Source organism: Moschus berezovskii, chromosome 14 (genome assembly GCF_049115385.1).
Source record: "Moschus berezovskii isolate FMDL1 chromosome 14, NW_MosBer_1.0, whole genome shotgun sequence".
Lineage (NCBI taxonomy): Eukaryota > Metazoa > Chordata > Mammalia > Artiodactyla > Moschidae > Moschus > Moschus berezovskii.
The window spans coordinates 82,269,388-82,290,690 of NC_142473.1; the positions used below are offsets into that span (position 1 = coordinate 82,269,388).

General features: G+C 42.6%; 2 protein-coding genes across 2 annotated transcripts; both read left to right on the forward strand.

The window, feature by feature from the left end:
• The first annotated feature begins 390 nt into the window (after nt 1-390).
• Nucleotides 391-1,339, forward strand: LOC129554840 (olfactory receptor 4B1). The gene has a single exon (XM_055424125.2). It carries the CDS (start codon nt 394-396, stop codon nt 1,333-1,335), a length of 942 nt encoding a protein of 313 aa, XP_055280100.2. The 5' UTR covers nt 391-393; the 3' UTR covers nt 1,336-1,339.
• Nucleotides 1,340-13,432: 12,093 nt separating this feature from the next.
• On the forward strand, nt 13,433-14,837 carry LOC129554841 (olfactory receptor 4B1-like). Its single transcript, XM_055424126.2, has one exon. It carries the CDS (start codon nt 13,657-13,659, stop codon nt 14,584-14,586), a length of 930 nt encoding a protein of 309 aa, XP_055280101.2. The 5' UTR covers nt 13,433-13,656; the 3' UTR covers nt 14,587-14,837.
• Nucleotides 14,838-21,303: the final 6,466 nt, after the last annotated feature.

Sequence of the window (21,303 nt, forward strand, 5' to 3'; positions counted from 1 at the left end):
TTCAGCTTTAGCATCAGTCCCTCATAGATGGCTATTAATGCTGAAGATAGTAATTATTTTTTTCAATGTGGTTTCTTGAAATAACATATTAGAATAAAATAGTCTGGTTCTTGTTCTGAATCCATTTCCTGCTGGAAGGCTTGGTCAACCTCTCTGAGCCTCAGTCTTCTCACTTAGGATATGGAGATTATAGAGTTTTTGTGAGGTATATTGAATCACGTCTTGCATAAAGTGGGCTACTGAACAAACATTTACTATTAAGCAGTCAGATATTATGTGTGAAAGAGTTCCATCAACAGGCAAGTGCCAAGAAAACATGAAGGACTGGGTGTCATGACTGTTTGTTTTATCACAGGTCTCTTCTCTTAAATCCATCTTCTTCGAGTGGATTCCATGGCGAGGACCAATAATGTGACTGAGTTAATTATCACCGGTCTTTTCCAGGATCCACAGGTGCAGAGAGTGTGCTTTGCGGTGTTTCTGCCTGTGTACTTGGCCACGGTGGTGGGCAACGGCCTCATTGTTCTGACCGTCAGCGTCAGTAAGAGCCTGCGTTCCCCCATGTACTTCTTCCTTAGTCACCTGTCCCTGGTGGAGATCAGTTACTCCTCCACTGTTGTCCCTAAATTCCTCACAGACTTACTTGCCAAGATGAAGACCGTCTCTCTGGAGGGTTGTCTGGCTCAAATATTCTTCTTTCACTTCTTTGGGGTCGCTGAGATCCTCTTGCTTGTGGTGATGGCTTATGACCGCTATGTCGCCATCTGCAAACCTCTTCGTTATATGAGCATTATGAACCGTCAACTGTGTCACATACTAGTAGCTGGTTCCTGGTTTGGGGGCTTTTTTCACTCCATAATTCAGATTCTCATCACCATCCAATTGCCCTTCTGCGGTCCCAACGTGATTGACCACTACTTCTGTGACCTCCAGCCACTGTTCAAGCTTGCCTGCACTGACACATTCGTGGAGGGGGTCGTTGTGATGGCCAACAGTGGATTATTCTCCATCTTCTCCTTCCTCCTTTTGGTGTCCTCATACGTCGTCATCCTGGTCAGCTTGAGGAGCCGTTCAGCAGAGGGGAGACGCAAAGCCCTCTCCACCTGTGCCTCTCACGTCACGGTGGTCACCTTGTTCTTTGGACCCGCCATCTTCCTGTACATGCGGCCCCCCTCCACCTTCACTGAGGACAAGCTGGTGGCCGTGTTCTACACGGTGGTCACCCCCATGCTGAACCCCATCATCTACACACTCAGAAATGCAGAGGTGAAAGTTGCCTTGAAGAGGCTGTGGGGCAAGAAAGAGAACTCGGATGGAGAGAAAATGGGAAAGTGATTTATAAAAGTGTGCCTGATTATCATCTTGAAATGGATTTTAATTTTAGTAGGATGTAGAGGAACAGCAGAAACAAATGCAAGGACGTAACCTTACTGTGCTGTGACTCTCCTTAGTAACCAAAGTCTTTGTCATGTTCCAAGGACTGAGGTCAGATGGTCTTGTTGGTCTTAGAGAACTTAATTGGCTCTGTGATATTCAGCAGTTTCACGGGACTGGTTTACACTGAAACTCAGATTAAGTACGAATGCGAAGGAGAACTCTTGGGCAAATATTCTGTTAAAGTGATTCTGTCACTCCCTTTCTGCATTCCCTTTCACCTTCCTTCTTTCGCCTTTTTTTCATTTCTTCTTCCCTCTTCGTTTAACCTCCCTAATGATAACAACCCACATTTCATTAGAAAGGAAACCAAACAGAGGAATTATCATGGGATATTTGGGGAGAAGGGTACCAATCTTATCTACTCTTTCAGCGTGGACAATTGTGTTTTTGAAAATTGCATCCAGGGATTTTTCTATTCTCCTGCTTGTTTTAGCATCTTGTACCATAGACTTTTTGAGCACAAGTACTAGAAAAGACCCTGGAGCAGTTTTGGTTCTTGTGACATGTTGACACAAAAGGTAGTCCTTAAATCTCTTCTCATAATGTCCTGCATCCAAAATTTTAAAGAAGATCAAACATGGCATAGATCCTGGCTGCCAGTGGGGAAAGATCAAGACACACATTTTAACAAAAAATATCACTTTTAGCTTTATACTGATGTAAGTCAATACAGAATATAAAAAACTTCTTGGGCCTAAGTTGAAGAATGAAGGAGAGGGAAATAATGTCCAAGCATGTTTCTGCTCCACACTCTGCCCTTCATTCTAACTGCTCAGCTAAGTCCATTTCTAGCTAAGCCTATTAGTGTTCCTTGGTGGAGCAGGATGAGAGAGTTTGTGTTTGCATTATGGTTCATCTCTCAGAAACTCCTTTAACTCAACTGACTCTTATCATTGTGAATATAGAAAGAATATAACAAAATTTGTTTCTATTGGCTTTGGAATAACATGGATTTTCTTGTATTTGCCCTCCATCTTTCCAACTGTCCTTGTGGATCAGGGGAAGTAATGCATGCAATTTCCTTGCAGAGGGATGGAGCATCATATTATGTTATAGGCCTTAAAGGTTTTTCCTTTTCTCCTCAGAAGCTGGTTAAGCATGCAGATGAATAGTAATTTTAAAGGTACCAGGAAATCTTCCCCACTTGCTTGTCATCCTCACTAATCATTGACATGGACGACCATTCATAATCGCTGAGGAAATACCACTTCTTTCTGGAATGATTTTACTACACTTTTCCACATGACAAACCCCTACATAAAATCACTTTCCTTACAAGTTCTCTCACCTTGCTCTTCCTTGGGTTGAACTTTGTCTTCTAGCCATGGTTATTTTTACATAATTTTATCATTGTCCTTATCACTTTGGAGGTATTATTTTGTATGGTTTTTCTCTCTGAATAGACTGAGTTCTCAGGGACAGGGTTATTCACTTTCCTTCTTCACAACTCTAAGCATCATGTGTTAGCTGGTGCTTTGTCAGTGCTTATTGAAAACAGACAAACAACATTTAGGCCCATGACCAATCCCTTCTAGATCATATTTTGCAGATTATTTTTTTTTTTTAGAGTTTTCTTTTACGTTTACTTAATAGTTTAAGGTGGGCTTCCCCAGTGGCTCAGTGGTAAAGAACATGCCTGTCAATGCATGCGACCTAAGAGATGCAAGTTTGATCCCTGGGTCAAGAAGATCTCCTGGAGAAGGATGGCAACCCACTCCAGTATTCTTGCCCGAGAAATCCCATGGACAGAAAACCCTGCAGGCTACAGTTCTTGAAGTTGCAACTAGTCAGACATAACTTAGTGACTGAACAACAATAGTTTTAAGTAACAGTTGTATACATTTACACAGTATTTTATTGAGACAAAATTTATGGAACATAAATTTTGCCAATTTGACCACTTTAAATTGTACAATTCAGTCATTTTTAGTACATTTTGCAACCATCACCACTAATTGCAGAACATTTTCAACACCTAGAAAACAAACCCTAGATTCATTAAGGAATTTTTAAACAGCATGTCTCATGGTGGAGTGCCTAGCTCTTTCTGTTAAAGTTGGAAGAGCTCGGGCTCTGAAGCCCATCAGGCTCTTCTGAGTGCCCGTCTCTCAGAACTCATGACTTGAGTACTACTTAATTCACCACCTGTTTCTCATAAATGCAAGAAGATTAACAATAATATGAACTTCAGAAGTATTCGGAATATTAGAATAGTTAATATACATTAAACTAAAGAGTTATTAATTTTACCCATTAAAAAATAAATTAATATATGTGTTAGTATACTGTATTGGTATTTTTCTTTCTGACTTACAAGACACAGATGTATAGAACAGTGTTTTGGACTCTGTGGGAGAGGGCGAGGGTGGGATGGTTTGGGAGAATGGCATTGAAACGTGTATATTATCATATGTGAAACGAACTGCCAGTCCAGGCCCAATTCATGATACAGGATGCTCGGGGCTGGTGTACTGGGATGAACCAGAGGGATGGGATGGGGAGGAGGTAGGAGGGGGGTTCAGGATGGGGAACACATGTACACCTGGGGTGGATTCATGTCAATGTATGGCAAAACCGATACAATAATGTAAAGTAATTAGCCTCTAATTAAAATAAATAAATTAAAAAAATTCTGCAATATTGTACTGGTTTCTGCCATGCAACAAAGCAAATTCGCCATGATTATCCATACACCGCCCTCTGTCCCTATTTGTTTGTTTACTTTTGGCTGTGCTATGCCTTTGTTGCTGCATCTGGGCTTGCTCTGGTTGTGGTGCCTGGGCTTCTTATTGTGTTGGCTTCTCTTGTTGCAGCCCGTGGGCTCTAGAGCACTCAGGCTTCAGTAGCTGCAGCACGTGGGCTCGGTAGTGGTGGCACATGGGCTCAGTGGCTCCTTGGCATGTGGAATCTTCCTGGACCAGGTATCGAACCTGCATCCCCTGCATTGGCAGGTGGATTCTCAACAACTGGACCACCAGGGAAGCCTCCAGCATACATCAAAGTGTTAGAAAAGAACATGGTATAGATTTATACTATAGACTTGGTAAATATTAGCTATCATAATCTTCAGTCGCTCAGTCGTGTCCGACTCTCCGCGACCCCATGAATCACAGCACGCCAGGCCTCCCTGTCCATCACCAACTCCTGTAGTTCACTGAAACTCATATCCACGGAGTCGGTGATGCCATCCAGCCATCTCATTCTCCAACACCACAGTTCAAAAGAATCAATTCTTCGGTGATCAGCTTTCTTCACAGCCCAACTCTCACATCCATACATGACCACAGGAAAAACCATAGCCTTGACCAGACGGACCTTTGTTGGCAAAGTAATGTCTCTGCTTTTTAATATATTATCAAGGTTGGTCATAACTTTCCTTCTAAGGAGTAAGCGTCTTTTAATTTCATGGCTGCAATCAGCATCCGCAGTGATTTTGGAGCCCAAAAAAATAAAGTCTGACACTGTTTCCACTGTTTTTCCATCTATTTCCCATGAAGTGATGGGACCAGATGCCATGATCTTTGTTTTCTGAATGTTGAGCTTCAAGCCAACCTTTTCGCTCTCCTCTTTCACTTTCATCAAGAGGCTTTTGAGTTCCTCTTCACTTTCTGCCATAAGGGTGGTGTCATCAGCATATCTGAGATTATTGATATTTCTCCCAGCAATCTTGATTCTGGCTTGTGCTTCTTCCAGCCCAGCGTTCCTCATGATGTACTCTTCATATAAGTTAAATAAGCAAGGTGACAATATACAGCCTTGACGTACTCCTTTTCCTATTTGGAACCAGTCTGTTGTTCCATGTACGGTTCTAACTGTTGCTTCCTGACTTGCATACAGGTTTCTCAAGAGGCAGGTCAGGTGGTCTGGGATTCCCATCTCTTTCAGAATGTTCCACAGTTTATTGTGATCCACACAGTCAAAGGCTTTGGCATAGTCAATGAAGCAGAAATATTATTCCTAGCTGCAGATTTTTTTCCCTTTGTCTCTTTTCAAGGGCTTTTTCTTTATTCACCTTCTAGGTGCCGCTTTCTCTAACCACCATCCTGGACTCATTCTTCTTTACTCTGCCTCGTGAACATGTCCAGATTCACACTCTGAATCTGCTTCCATGCATTTCTTACAGTAACTCCAATCTTAATAATGGTAAGTCCATTTTCCTTGCTCAAATCTACCTTTCAGATATCCTTGAATTGTCTCTCTCCTCTCATCAAAACCTCAGCAAATCTTCTCTGTTCTATCGTTAGGATGTCTAGAATCTGACCCCTTCCTAAAACATTCAGTGCTACCATCCTGGTAAAGACAAGCAACTACTGGCTGGATTATTGCAATTGATATTCACCTAATTGGTTTCCTCATATTTCCCACTTCCCCTTGCTGGGAATATGACAGATATAACTGTTTTGAGTTAGGGTTGTCGTTTCCTCATGGCCAAATCTTTAGCACCCGTGCTTGACACATTAAAGGACACAATGCTCTTTCTTGAATAAATGCGTGCATGAATGGATGCCATCTCTTGCTGAGGAAATTCTTCCTCTATTACATTATTATCACTGTCATTGGAGAGGCTGAAACGCAGGAAGTCTAAGTGGCTCATATGTGTGTGTTAGTCGCTCAGTCGTGTCCACCTCTTTGCAACCCCAGTCCTTCTGTAGCCCGAAGGCTCCTCTGTCCATGGGATTCTTCAGGCAAGGATACTGGAGTGGCTTGTCATTCCCTTCTCCAAGTGGCTTATATAGACGTTAGTATCGGATGGTACAATGGGGATAATCTAGCCAATTCTGTCATTCTACTTAGAAGTGGAAACAAGGGAGAGTGAGAGGTGGAAGGTGAAATGACCTGGTTGAGATAGAAGTGGATCAGTTACTGGACCTCAGCCAGCGCCCAGCTGTCCTGCTTCCCTGTCCAGTCCCCATCGTCCTTCTGTTCAGCTGTCCTTTTCACTCTCAGCAGTTCAGCCTGGAAAAGTATTCCCTTGATGTCTTAACTTCAACTTTTTTCTTTTATTACTTTGTTTTTGGGTACGAACTTTATGGACATCTCCCTAAGCTAATTGAAAAGATTTTGAATCTCTCCTAAGTCAAGGTTAGTTGACAAAGTTTCACCTGAGAGAGAAGAAATTCCATGGGGAAGTTGTTCCCTTGAGTAGAGTGTGTGAATTAATTTATTTAAAGGATTGTAACTTATTCAAGGAACTAATTACAACTATTGGGGTTTTGGTGGGTGTGTAAGTTTTCTTCATGAAAACCAAGGTCTTAAAATCTCTTTTCTGCTTTCTGTGGCATTTGTTTATTTCCTAGCTATTATAAATCAACTCTGATCCAGATCCCCTGAATTTTCCTTTTTTTTTTTTGGTGATTCATCTTAGACATCATCTGCTTTGTGTTCTAAAATTACCCAGGGACACTGGTGCTTTTCTTCAGGGCAAGGTTTGATCCTTGAGTAGCAGTAGCAACACCATCCAGTCCTCAGTGCAGGAAAAGCACTGATTTCTGAATTAGTAACCTGGGAAATAACTGGTGTGCAGCTTGGGAATCCAGTTACCCTCTCTCCGCTTCATTCACCTCATCTATAAATGGAAGAGGTGAGAGTTAAAGGTCTCTAAATGTTTTCAGCTCTAGTTAGAGTGACTGAGCTGGGTGTGAACTGAACTCTGTTCAGGGGGACTTGAGTGAAAAAGCGGCTGAGCTGGTGGTATTAGCAAAGGCAGCTGTCTTTTCAAGGTTTAGGATTCCCAGGGGGGATTTCAGTTCTCTATCGTCTTCTAGTTTCCCCAAACCAGATCATCTCCTTGAGTAATGATAGATTCTAGCAGAGTGGCCAACTTCATGATGACTTGGATGTGCTCAGGTGCATTTGAGATCCATCTGACTCAATTCTTTTTTCTGAAATAGAACTAACCACATCAGCTATTTTGACTTAAAGGTAGGTGATATGACTGGAAGTGCAGAGTCTCTAAACAGCCATAGGATGTTGGGTAAGTCAGTTTCTCTCTTAGAGCCTCAGTGTTCATTTGCTAAATGAGCTCAGTTCAGCTCAGTTGCTCAGTTGTGTCCGACTCTTTGAGACCCCATGGACGCCATATGCAGCACGCCAGGCCTCCCTGTCCATCACCAACTCCTGGGGCTTACTCAGAATGAGCTGGTTGGGTTTAAAGTATTTGCTTTTTTTGGTGGGGGTAATGAATTCAACTTATTTAATTTATTTTTATTGTGGTAAATTATACAGAACATAAATTTGATGAATTTCAAGTCCTTTACAATTTAGGGATTCTACGAGGTACCATTCGGGAATTACAAAGCGGGAAACCGTGATTGGCATGGGGCTTCCATTACCTCAGTGTGAATCAGCCCCACTGGTGCATGAACATTTCTATCATTGTCTCCATTCTATCAGAATGCTCTGGTCCAGAGTCCAGCAGTCGACCTGATGTACAGTCTGTGTGTTCAAAGGCTGATTTGGGCTTTTATATGCTGATCACTCTCCCCCTCATCCTTCTGGGTGAGGCAAGGTAGTGTTAAGAGAGGAGGTATGTTTCACCAGCTCAGTGGGAGAGACGGTGGAGGTGGCTGAGGCGGGGGCAGCAGCGACAGGAATAGCTACTGAAAGGCAAGGATGACAGAAAAGGAAAACGTAGTTTTCCAAGTTACCAGTTATTCCTTCTGCTAGGGATGAAGACTGGAGAAACTGGACCCTCCTTGATTTCTCTCTTATCTCTGAGTGAGCTCTCAGACTGGCCCTAGAATACTGTCCTTGGTTTCTCTGGTGAATAAAAAACATTGAGTTCATACTCATACAAGAAATATATGTGTCGGGGAATCAATATACGTTGGACTTCTTATAGAAGAGAACATCTAATTTTAACTCTTCAGTACGTGTTTATGTGCCTAGAAATTGTATAGGGTAGTAATTAAAGAGCATACGATCTGCAGTTAAATTGCGTGGGTTGAAATCCTGGCTCCACTGCTGTGTAAACTTAGGTCAGTGAATTCACTTACCTGTACTTCTTTTTTTTTCCCCTCATATGTGAAAAATGGGGTGATAAAAATATGCACATCACAGGTTTGTTCTGGAAATTGAATTAATTAATGTGTATAGAATAAAAAGCCCAAACAAAAACAGACTAGTAGATACAGAGAACAAAATGTTCATTGCCTGAGGGGAAGGGTGTTGGGGGAAGGATGAAATAGGAGAAAGGGATTAGGAGATACAAACTTCTGGCTACAAAATAAATAAGGCATAGGCCTGTAATGTGTACATAGGGAATATAATCAGTAATGTTGTGACAGTTTTGTATGATGACTGATGGTAACTGTCTGATTGTATATTGAGTCACTATATTGTATACCTAAAACCAATGTAATATTGTATGTTAATTACAACTTAAAAAAAACTGCGTGACATATGATGCCATTGAAATACTATTATTGTCAACCAAAATGCAATTAATAATAAAAATATAATAAAAACAGATAATTTTGAATACTAGGATATGTATTTCTTGGTGGAGATAAAGAAACAGTGTTATAATTATAAAGAATCTATTAACTGCTAAAAGAAAAGCAGTATGATGAACTACTTACTGTAAGAGCACAAAGGCAGGACTATATTATCTCTATAGTAATCAGATTCTTCATGCAATCTAAAAAGAAGGGAATACTAAACACGGTGAAGGGAGAAAGGACATTTTGGATTAGGAAATAGCTGTATAATGTTCATTTTGGGGATGACAGTTGCAAAAATAGGCAATGGCCCATTCAAGAAGAACCTGGAATCCATGCTAAGAATATTGGAATTTGTGCTGTAGGCAATGCAGAGGTGTTGATATATTTTAGGTAGAGTAGTAGCCTGATTTGCTATGCATTTAAGAAAAATCACCAAAGTATTCTTTCAATGCTCAGAGAAGATATATATGGAGTGTTAATCATGAGAAGGCTTCCCAGTGGCTCAATGGTAAAGAATTTGCCTGCCAATGCAGGAGATGCAGAGACTTGGCTTTCATCCCTAGGTTGGGAAGATCCCTTGGAGGAGGGCACGGCAACTCGTTGCAGTATTCTTGCCTGGAAAATCCCATGGACGGAGGAATCTGGAAGGCTACAGTCCATGAGATTAGAAAGAGTCGGACATGACCGAACGACTGCACACACACACACACACACACACACACACACACACACATTAATCACAAGATTCATTGAATGCACAGGACTGGAATTAGGGTTAGAAGGTGGACAGGATTGAAAGGGACAAGGAGAGGGCATTTCGGATGAAGGCGGCTCTGTGGTGGGAATGAACAATGTGGGGTTGTGGGAGGAGGAGAGGACCCTGAGTTGAATGGAGGTGAGTTGAAGTTTAGTTGGCTACGAAGGTGACGGTTGAGATGGCTCAGTCCGTGAAGGACTTTGAACGTGAGCCAGAGGCGTCCAGGGTTTTCCCTGGTTATTCCCAAGCAGTGGAGGATCTGAGGAAGCAAGGGTCCGGGAAACAGTTTTCTGGCTGTAGTCTTCAGGATGGATGGGGTGGGGGGTTGTAGAGACTAAGAGGCTTTGCTGACTTAGGCATCAGCTGGCAGCAGGCGTGAAGGTGAGGGCAGCAAGGTTGGAGAGAAAGTGCACACAGGAGAGATGATTAAAGATAAAATTAGTGAAATGTGGTGACTGAGAATACAGGAATGAGAGGCATGAATCACATTTGGCATCAAAGCTGCAAGCCTGGGCGTCTTGGAGGCTGATGGCGTCTTTGCAGTCTCTTCCGGATCACGCTTGCTTGAAGGTCTCCTGTTATTCCATAGCTTAGTCTTACCAGCTTCAATCTAATCACTGTCCCAACTTCTCCTTTGGTTCCAGTGAGGATGTGGTGATGTTTTGTGATGTCTCACAGTCTTACCTTTTAACCATCCAGCGACTGGATTTTCCAAGGTGCGATGCTGCCAGGTATTCCTGGTTCTGAGAGCCTCGTGTCCACAGCACTGCTACCAATGGAAAGGACGCTGTGCTATGATGAATTTATCAATACTGCTTGTGTTTAGTCATGAGTACCAGTGTCGTTTCTATACTGTGTGCATCAGTATCTTCCAGGAAACTGTCTCTTGATTAGGCAATTTCTTTTTGTTGCCATAGGTGACTGAGCCCACCCCACCCCTTTTCTTTACCCCTGCAGAAGTTCAGAGTAGTCATATAAATCAAAAAGAAAAATTCCATTGGATTTTAATTGAAGTCGCCAAAAATTTGTATATAAAGTTAGGAATAGTCAAAATTATTATGTTAACTTTTATTATTTAAATGTAATTTGTAAGAATTTGGGGGGATGGATATGTTTTCCATTTGACATATGTATTTTCTTCTAGTAGTTTTATGGTTTTCTCTGCATAACTGTATTACATTTTGAAGTAGTTATTTTTTTTTCTTGGCTGTCATAAAAGGAATATTTTTGAGTTGTGTTTTTAACTAGTAATTGTATTTTAATTTTTTTTATTGTGTTAGTGATGTTCAGATTTACGTATGCATTTGTTTACTTATTTATTCCTTTCCTAGGTTTATGTATTTGGTTTTGCTTGCAAGAAACAGAAGTCCATTAAACTCGCTTAAGCAGAGAGGAGAACTTATTTGAGGAATAAGGGGCACTCTCTGGTCCTCAGGTACATAGGAACTGAGTCAGGGATGGAAAAATCAAGGCTCATGGATGCTTTCTGCCATGATCTTTTTCTCTACTATTATTCTTGCTCTAGAATACTAGTCTCTCAGCTTTTTTTTTTCTTCAAGTTTGGTGACTTTACATAATCCTAAAATTTTAAAAATAAAAATTGTGTACATTTCATATTTATAACTTGGTATTTGATGGTCATATACATAATGAAATGGTGACAGCTGTTAAGCCAGTTAACATATTCATCTCCTCCTGTAGTTACTCTTGGGGTGTGTGTGTGTGTGTGGGTGTGTGAGAACACTTGTAATCTGCTCTCAGGAGATTTTGAAGTTCTGATGTGAGGAATTCTGACACGTATGGCTTTGTTCCCGTCTGTCAAATCATTGACTTCTGTTTTCTCTGTTGGTTCTAGTCCTTATTGATCAGGTGCAGTTTTACTTTTCCAAAAGTACATTTCTTGACAATTTCGGTGTGAAATCAGAGATAAGGGGAAAAGCAATGGGTAAGATTTAAAGCCGAGAATCAAGGTCTTCATACTGTTCCTTCCTTATTTCTCATGGATCCTGTGTGGTGAGAATACGCCTCACACAGCACATTAGAGAGTATTGTTTTGAACCAGATGTTGTGATCCATATTTCTTTTGTATTTTCTGAGGGTGTGTGTGTGTGTGTGTGTGTGCTCCATCACTCAGTAATGTCTTACTCTTTGTGACCCAATGGACTGTAGACTGTCAGGCTCCTCTGTCCATGGATTTTCCAGGCAAGATTAATGAAGTGGGTTGCCATTTCCTACTTCAGGGGATCTTCGAGACCCAGGAATCAAACCCAGGTCTCCTGCATTTCTTGTTTTGGCAGGTGGATTCTTTACTACTGTACCACCCAGGAAGCCCACTCTGAGGGTGTATAGCAGTATAAAAAGTGCTTGGTTAAGTGTCTGCTCAGGGAAATAACTCGCAGAGAAATTTCCATCTTGTTGTCATATTCTTTGCTGCTGGCTACCAATTAAAAAGCAGAGACATTACTTTGCCAACAAAGGTCCTGCCAACAAAGGTCCGTGTAGTCAAGGCTATGGTTTTTCCCGTGGTCATGTATGGATGTGAGAGTTGAACTGTGAAGAAAGCTGATCACCGAAGAATTGATGCTTTTGAACTGTGGTGCTGGAGAAGACTCTTGAGAGTCCCTTGGACTGCAAGGAGATCCAACCAGTCCATTCTAAAAGAGATCACTCCTGGGTGTTCATTGGAAGGACTGATGCTAGAGCTGAAACTGCAATACTTTGGCCACCTCATGCGATGAGTTGACTCACTGGAAAAGACTCTGATGCTGGGAAAGGTTGAGGGTGGGAGGAGAAGGGGACGACAGAGAATGAGATGGCTGGATGGCATCACCGACTTGATGGACATGAGTTTGAGTGAACTCTGGGAGTTGGTGATGGACAGGGAGGCCTGGCATGCTGTGATTCATGGGGTCGCGGAGAGTCAGACACGACTGAGCGACTGAACTGAACTGAACTGAACTGAACCAACCGGGAACCGGGACAGGCAGTCTGGTCAGCCACAACAGTGCTCTCAGAGGACAAGCTCTGCGAGTTCAGGATCTGAGAGCCGCTTGAGCAGTGTGCCAAGAGTTGTGAAAGTTAAATGATGGAGACAAGCTGCTAAGTGGAATTCTCTGCAAAGTGTTTGAGCGCTTGTTGTATAAACACAGTTACTGAAACTGCAAGACCGGTGAAGGACTCTGACCTGAGTGAGCTGAGGAGTAGAATGGAGTGAAGAAAACAATACAGAAGGCCTTTTGGAAAGGGAAGGATTAGCAATGGGAAGGTGGCTCCCTGAAGAAAAGATGAGGGATAGAAGGAATTTAGAATTTAGGAGTAGCAGCGTGTCTTGGTGCAGAAGGCAATGGCACCCCAGTCCAGTACTCTTGCCTGGAGAATCCCATGGATGGAGGAGCCTGGTAGGCTGCAGTCCGTGGGGTTGCTAAGAGTCAGACACGACTGAGTGACTTCACTTTCACTTTTTATTTTCATGCATTGGAGAAGGAAACGGCAACCCACTCCAGTGTTCTTGCCTGGAGAATACCAGGGACGGGGGAGCCTGGTGGGCTACTGTCTATGGGGTCGCACAGAGTCGGACACGACTGAAGCGACTTAACAGCAGCAGTGTGTCATGGGGATTTCCCAATAAGAGAGAGCCATCAAAATGCAATGAAGATGGTAAAAATAGAAGAGCTGAACTTGAATGACTCCCTAAATTCAGAATATCTTGTGGTGGGTTAGAAGAAACCCTATGAATTCAACCTGATTCTCAGTCCTACATTGGCTATTTTCTGTGTGATCATGTGTAGACGACCATTTCTCTGTGCCCTCATTTTCTAATATATAAACTATTGTTAGATTGGTCATATTTAATGCTCAATGAGCACATATCGTCTAAATAAATGAGTTCATCGTAAATTTTTGTTTTAAACTGATTTACACTGTCCAATTTGCTATAAACAAGGTGAGTTTGTTATAATCAGTGTTTATTTTATTGCAGACTTCTGACTATTTCCGGTCCAGTACATATGAATCGACTCCATGGCGAGGACCAATAATGTGACTGAGTTAATTATCACCGGTCTTTTCCAGGATCCACAGGTGCAGAGAGTGTACTTTGCGGTGTTTCTGCCCGTGTACTTGGCCACGGTGGTGGGCAATGGCCTCATTGTTCTGACTGTCAGCATCAGTAAGAGCCTGCATTCCCCCATGTACTTCTTCCTTAGTCACCTGTCCCTGGTGGAGATCAGTTACTCCTCCACTGTTGTCCCTAAATTCCTCACAGACTTACTTTCCAAGATGAAGACCATCTCCCTGGAGGGCTGTGTGGCTCAGATATTCTTCTTTCACTTGTTTGGAGTTGCTGAGATCTTCCTGCTCACAGTGATGGCCTATGACCGCTATGTGGCCATCTGCAAGCCCCTTCGCTACGCAACCGTCATGAGTCGGCTTGTGTGCCAGCGTCTGCTGGCTGCTTCCTGGCTGGGGGGGTTTTTTCACTCTATGGTTCAGATCATTATTACTCTCCAGTTGCCCTTCTGCGGTCCCAACGTGATTGACCACTACTTCTGTGACCTCCATCCCTTGTTCAAGCTTGCCTGCACTGACACATTCGTGGAGGGGGTCGTTGTGATGGCCAACAGTGGATTATTCTCCATCTTCTCCTTCCTCCTTTTGGTGTCCTCATACGTCGTCATCCTGGTCAGCTTGAGGAGCCGTTCGGCAGAGGGGAGACGCAAAGCCCTCTCCACCTGTGCCTCTCACGTCACGGTGGTCACCTTGTTCTTTGGACCCGCCATCTTCCTGTACATGCGGCCCCCCTCCACCTTCACTGAGGACAAGCTGGTGGCCGTGTTCTACACGGTGGTCACCCCCATGCTGAACCCCATCATCTACACACTCAGAAATGCAGAGGTGAAAGTTGCCTTGAAGAGGCTGTGGGGCAAGAAAGTTAACTCAGGGGTGGAATAACAATGAAAATATTAAAAAAATTAATATGTATAGGGTGACCAAATATGCATTCTGACTTTAGTGAATATGAGCAAGAGAGGAAAAGTTAACCTGTTCATGTTTTTTGTTGTATTTTATTTTATTAGTTTTTACAACACTGCCCTATGATGAGAATTTAATTTTCCTTTTCCTTTAGACACCACCAGAAAATTCCAAACTTCCCTTGTACTTCAGTGCTGCCATCATTAAACTCAAATTTCCCCCAGACTTCACGCTTGTATATTATTTTCTGACTACTTCCTTTTGTGTCAGCTTTCTTTTATTCTATCTTCATTGTCATTAAACAATAAAATATATAATTACTTAGGTACTCTACATATGCGTGGTTCTTTAATTTCTATAAAGCTTATTTTATAAATAAAGATTTATTGTTGATGATTTAGTTGCTAAGTGGTGTCTGAATCTTTTGCAACTCTGAGGGCTGTAGCCTGCCAGGCTTTTCTGTCCATGGGATTTCCCAGTCAACAATACTGGAGTGAATTGCCATTTCCTTCTCCAGGGGGTCTTCCTGACCCAAGAATTGAAATTATGTCACCTGTATTGGCAGGTGGATTCTTTACCACCTACCCACCTGGGAAGCTCAAATGAAGATCTAGGTACCACTAATAAATTTACCAAATGACTGAAAAATCTTGTTTGCAAAATGGTAACTGATTTGTTCCTGAGAATCCAACCAAGCTTGTCTGTCTACTTTGAGTGATGGCATAAAGGCACCCTTTTATCAGTCTATGTGGCCCCAGACTTCCCTGGCAATTCCAGAAGACCTTGTCTCCTGCTCTGTCCAAACCTGTCTAAACCTTCACTGTCTCAGTCTGGTCAGAACCGGGCCTCCAATTCTTCCAGATACCATTCTTTTCATAAAACCCATACCAGTTTCCTTGGGTTGGGAAAACTTAACTTCCTCTGAAAACTAATTGCTCTTTGCTTATATGGACAGCTTTTTGGGTATTTAAGCCTGTGTATTTTATACTATTGCTATTTCCGGGTGTGTATACCTTGAAGTCTACTTGAGGGCTGAACATGAATTACCTTTATGCTCTACTTCAGAGTCAGCATAATTTTATGCATATACTATGTCCTGAGCAAAGTTGAATAAATGAATACAAAATTAAATAGATTAATGGATAACAGAATATGTGAATGGCATGTAAACTCTGGTGTCAAGGTTCATACACAGTGATGTGAAGAATAAAGAATGTCCTATGGCCTCAGCATCCAATCCTAACCTTCAATTTCTAGAGTATATTTTTACAATTATTTTCTTTGCATAGAAATGGTGAAATTTTCACTTGGCGTTATAGAATCACTTCAATTGACAAACAGTCCACATTAACCATCTTAATGTTAACGGATATGCTATCATTCACTTCAGTTCAATTCAGTCACTCAGTCGTGTCTAGCTCTGCGACCCCGTGGACTGCAGCATGCCAGGCTTTCCTGTCCATCACCAACTCCCAGAGTTTACTCAAACTCATATCCATTGAGTCGGTGATGCCATCCAACCATCTCATCCTCTATCGTCCCCTTCTCCTCCCGCTTTCAATCTTTGGATCTTTTCAAATGAGTCAGTTCTTCGCATCAGGTGGTCAAAGTATTGGAGTTTCAGTTTCAGCATCAGTCCTTCCAATGTATATTCAGGACTGATTTCCTTTAGGATGGACTGGTTGGATCTCCTAGCTGTCCAAGGGAATCTCAAGAGTAACACTGATGCTATCATTAGAGAGTAAAACTTGTTAATACACTTGAGTAATGATGACAGAAGAAACATTGCTTCAAGTCATGATTTGGGTGAGATTAAGATAGAATTCAGGCTCTTTTGTTGACCATAATGGCTACTCCATTTCTTCTAAGGGATTCCTGCCCACAGTAGTAGATATAATGGTCATCTGAGTTAAATTCACCCATTCCAGTCCATTTTAGTTCACTGGATCATGGAAAAAGCAAGAAAGTTCCAGAAAAACATCGATTTCTGCTTTATTGACTATGCCAAAGCCTTTGACTGTGTGGATCACAATAAACTGTGGAACATTCTGAAAGAGATGGGAATCCCAGACCACCTGACCTGCTTCTTGAGAAACCTATATGCAGGTCAGGAAGCAACAGTTAGAACTGGACATGGAACAACAGACTGGTTCCAAATAGGAAAAGGAGTACGTCAAGGCTGTATACTGTCACCCTGCTTATTTAACTTATATGCAGAGTACATCATGAGGAACGCTGGGCTGGAAGAAGCACAAGCTGGAATCAAGATTGCCGGGAGAAATGTCAATAATCTCAGATATGCTGATGACACCACCCTTATGGCAGAAAGTGAAGAGGAACTAAAAAGTCTCTTGATGAAAGTGAAAGAGGAGCGTGAAAAAGTTGATTTAAACCTCAACATACAGAAAACTAAGATCATGGCATCTGGTCCCATCACTTCATGGCAAATAGATGGGGAAACAGTGGAAACAGTGTCAGACTTAATTTTTCTGGGCTCCACTATCACTGCAGATGGTGATTGCAGCCATGAAATTAAAAGATGCTTACTCCTTGGAAGGAAAGTTATGACCAACCTAGATAGTATATTAAAAAGCAGAGACATTACTTTGCCAACAAAGGTCCGTCTAGTCGAGGCTATGGTTTTTCCCGTGGTCATGTATGGATGTGAGAGTCGGACTATGAAGAAAGCTGAGTGCCAAAGAACCGATGCTTTTGAACTGTGGTGTTGGAGAAGACTCTTGAGAGTCCCTTGGACTGCAAGGAGATCTAACCAGTCCATTCTAAAGGAGATCAGTCCTGGGTGTTCATTGGAAGGACTGATGCTAAAGCTGAAACTCCAATACTTTGGCCACCTGATGCGAAGAGTTGACTTAGTGGAAAAGACTCTGATGCTGGGAAGGATTGGGGTCAGGAGGAGAAGGGGACGACAGAGAATGAGATGGCTGGATGGCATCACTGACTTGATGGGCATGAGTTTGAGTGAACTCCGGGAATTGGTGATGGACAGGGAGGCCTGGCGTGCTGCGATTCATGGGGTCACAGAGAGTCGGACACGACTGAGCGACTGAACTGAACTGAAGATAGAACTGCCACTTTGTTAACTTTCTATAGAGTATCTGAGATTGTGTTTTCACCCAAAATATTTTTGGTTTCTCATGTACCATCTTTTCCCATATAAGACCTGAGTAGTTCGTGTCATGCTGTATTTTGGATATCTCCTTGTAACCCTTGGTGTCAGTCGTAGCTCTTTCCGAGCTGTCCCTCTTTAAATGCCTTCTCTTCTTTGGTGATCCACAAGGCGAAGTGCACAGATTTTAGGGAGGAAAACCTGGACTTAAGTTCCCACGCTGTCACCTTCTGCCTGTGCAACATTGGCTTCATTCACTATTTCTCTTGGTGTCAGCACGCTGTGACTTGTGGAAAGACAGTGGCATGTGGAGAGAGATTACAATTAAAAAATAATGTTATTTATTTATTCATGGCTGTGCTGGGTCTTTATTGCTGTGCGGATTTTCTCTAGTTGTGGTGAGCAAAGGGCCACTCTCTCCTTGCCGTGTTCGGGCTTCTCATTGCGGAGGCCTCTCTTGTTGCAGAGCACAGGCTCAGCGCACAGGCTTCAGTAGTTGCATCGCATGGGCTCCTTAGTCATGGCTCCTGGGCTCTAAAGCACAGGCTGGTCGTGGCGCATGGGCTTAGTTGCTCTGTGCATGTGGGATCTTCCTGGATCAGGGGGTGAATCTGGAAACAGAAGATTACCTTTTAGTTTTATCCCTCCCTATCAGTGTGATAACATAGGAGTGCCAGGAAGGCTTTTCTAACTTCCTTGGTGCCCTCATCCTGTTAATACTATTCTAATATCTGTAATTCCCCAGGAGGAGCTTTGTTTCAGGGAAGTAGGGCTTCGCTAGAAGGGAAACTATTGTTAATCCCTAGTATCTTAATTTGGATAATTTTATAAGATGGTTTTCTTTTCTTTCTAGATGGTTGTTATCTGGCCACTGAAATACAGTTCAATCCAAATCCAGTCCATTGTTTGCTTTTGATGTGAGCTAAGAATTGTTTTTACATTTTAAATGTTTGAAAAAAACTCAAAGTAAGGTAATACATTGTGATACATGAAAGTTATACACAATTCAAATGTTTGTGACCATAAATAAGGTTTCATTGGACTATAGTTGTACTCAGTATTTCACTTCTTATTTATGTCAGTTTTTGTGTTCGATTGCCATGAGTAGTTGTGACAGTGTGGTCTGCATAGCCTAAAATACTTACCATGTAACCCTTTAGAGAAATTTTCCCATCCCTGGCTTAAGCTGAAGTGAAGTTTATTACTTACTCAACAGGAAGTTGGGAGGTCAGTGGTCCCAGGGTTGTTTTGCTATTCCCATGATGCCCAAGCATCTGGCTGGTGCCCCTTCAATTCTCTAGGTTGTCCTGTCGTGGCTGCTAGATGTCTGTAGCAGCTCTTGGTGTTATCTGCTCCCATGCAGGGAGGGAGAGGCTCTCATTTTATTGTGGGAAATATTTCCCAGAAATACCCCAGAACAACTCTGACTCCTGTTGACCAGAACTAGGTCATATGTCTATTCTGAGATGCAAAGGAGGCTGGAAGTAAGTAGTGAAAATAGGTATAAGATGATAAGATTGGACCAAACACTGAGTTTCCTCTGAGCCAGTCACCCTGGTGTCAATAATGTCAGAGCTCTCTCATTAAATAAGGGAGTTTTGGCAGGGGAACCCTGGGGGATAGTGATGTGGGCGCAGTGAGGTTGTGAAAGGATTTGAATCTGGTGCCAGAGTCTTCAACTGAAACCGAGTTTAACCTCTTAGAGACTGTGCAACCCCAAGTAAGTGACTAAAACCTGTCATTCAGTTTCCTTAATTAGCACGGAAGTTTGGGCCAAGTGCAAGAAGCATTTTATTTTTTTGGCCATGCTGCACAGCATGTGGGATCTTAGTTCTCTAACCAAAGATTGAACCTGTGCCCCTGCGCTGGAAGCATGAAGTCTTACCCACTGGACCACCAGAGAAGTCCCAAGAACCATTTTCCTAGCAACACTGTTTTCTTGACAGCGCACCCTGATTTTTTTTCCCTGGCGAATAATAAAGGATTGAGGCCCTAGGATGTGAGTGGTTTTTTTTTTTTTGTGAAATTTAAAACATCTCTTGTTATAAGAAATTTAAACCATATACAGATGTTATCATAGCATGGTTACTGGACTCACCTGTACCAGACACCTAGTTTCAGTAACGATCAATTTAGGAGAAATCTTGCTATGTCTCTATCAGGGTATCTCAATGGCAGCATTGTTGACATTTTGGTTCAGATACTTTTGGGAGGCTGTCCTGTTCATGTAGGATGTCCTGGAATCCCAGGCCTTGACCTACTAGATGCCAGTTGGAACACTTCTTCACGCAAATTGTGACAGGACAAATGTCTCCAGATATTGCCAAATGTCCTCTCGGAAGAAAATTGCCCCCAGTTAAGAACCACTGATTTGTCCCAATTTCTCCTTCTATCCAAAATTAAGAATGTTCCTGGGACATCCCTGGTGGTCCAGTGGTCAAGAATCCACTTTCCAAAGCTGCTGATTCGATTCCACCCCTGGTCGGGAGCTAAGATCCTTCATGCCTGAGGGCGACTAAGCCCGCGGTCAAAACTGGAGAGAAGCCCTCGAATGCAGGCATTGGAGAAAGCCCATGTGCCACAGGGGAAGATCCTGCAGGCCACGGTGAAAATCTCGTGTGCAGCAGCTAAGGCCTGATACAGCTAAGGAAGTAAATAAAAACAGGAAACACCCCAAATTCCCAAAACAAAACAAAAAACAAGATTAAAGTGTTCCTAGACTCATTGGAAAAGACTCTGATGCTGGGAAAGCTTGGGGGCGGGAGGAGACAGGGACGACAGAGAATGAGATGGCTGGATGGCATCACCGACTCTGTGGACATGAGTTTGAGTGAACTCCAGGAGTTGGTGATGGACAGGGAGGCCTGGCGTGCTGTGATTCACGGGGTCGTGGAGAGTCGGACACAACTGAGCGACTGAACTGAACTGCACTGATATGATCCCTGGTAAAATGAAATGAAGTAAAGGGAAGTGGCAATCTCCTTAGGACAAATCTTGCTAACAAACACACAGAGCAAATCAGGACATGCCACAGATGCTCACAGACACAGCTGAGAGTTATGGCAGCTTGGTGCTTAAATGCTTGGCAATGCCAGTTGCCCGGGGCGTCTGCTGCCTCTATAACGCTCACTTGTTAAGACAAACGCTGCTTTTTTCCCTTTTTATCTGTTTTTGTAAAAGGAAAAAATCCTCTTTGGGAAACAGGTACCAGTGGAAAATAGTGGTGGTGTAAAGCAAACCTTTGACAAGTGGGGGATGCCTGTAACCGCATCCAAACCAAAGGCCAGGAGAAGTGCTATGTCAGTTTTCTGACACACACCACCCATATTCCTTGGGCCCATTCTTTGATGGTGTCTTGTCATGTGAAGTCACGTGACTGAGTTCATGATAAGCAAGAGCTGGATCTAACTGACCTCTGCCATGATATAGGGACCCACAGCCTAAGTGCCCTGTGAACACTGGGTGAAATTAATTTAATATATTCCCTATTGAGTTCTGAAGTTATGTTACCTACAAGGAAGTTTGGGATGTTAATATCCAGGTCCTGCTTCCCACGAGGCAGGTTTCTG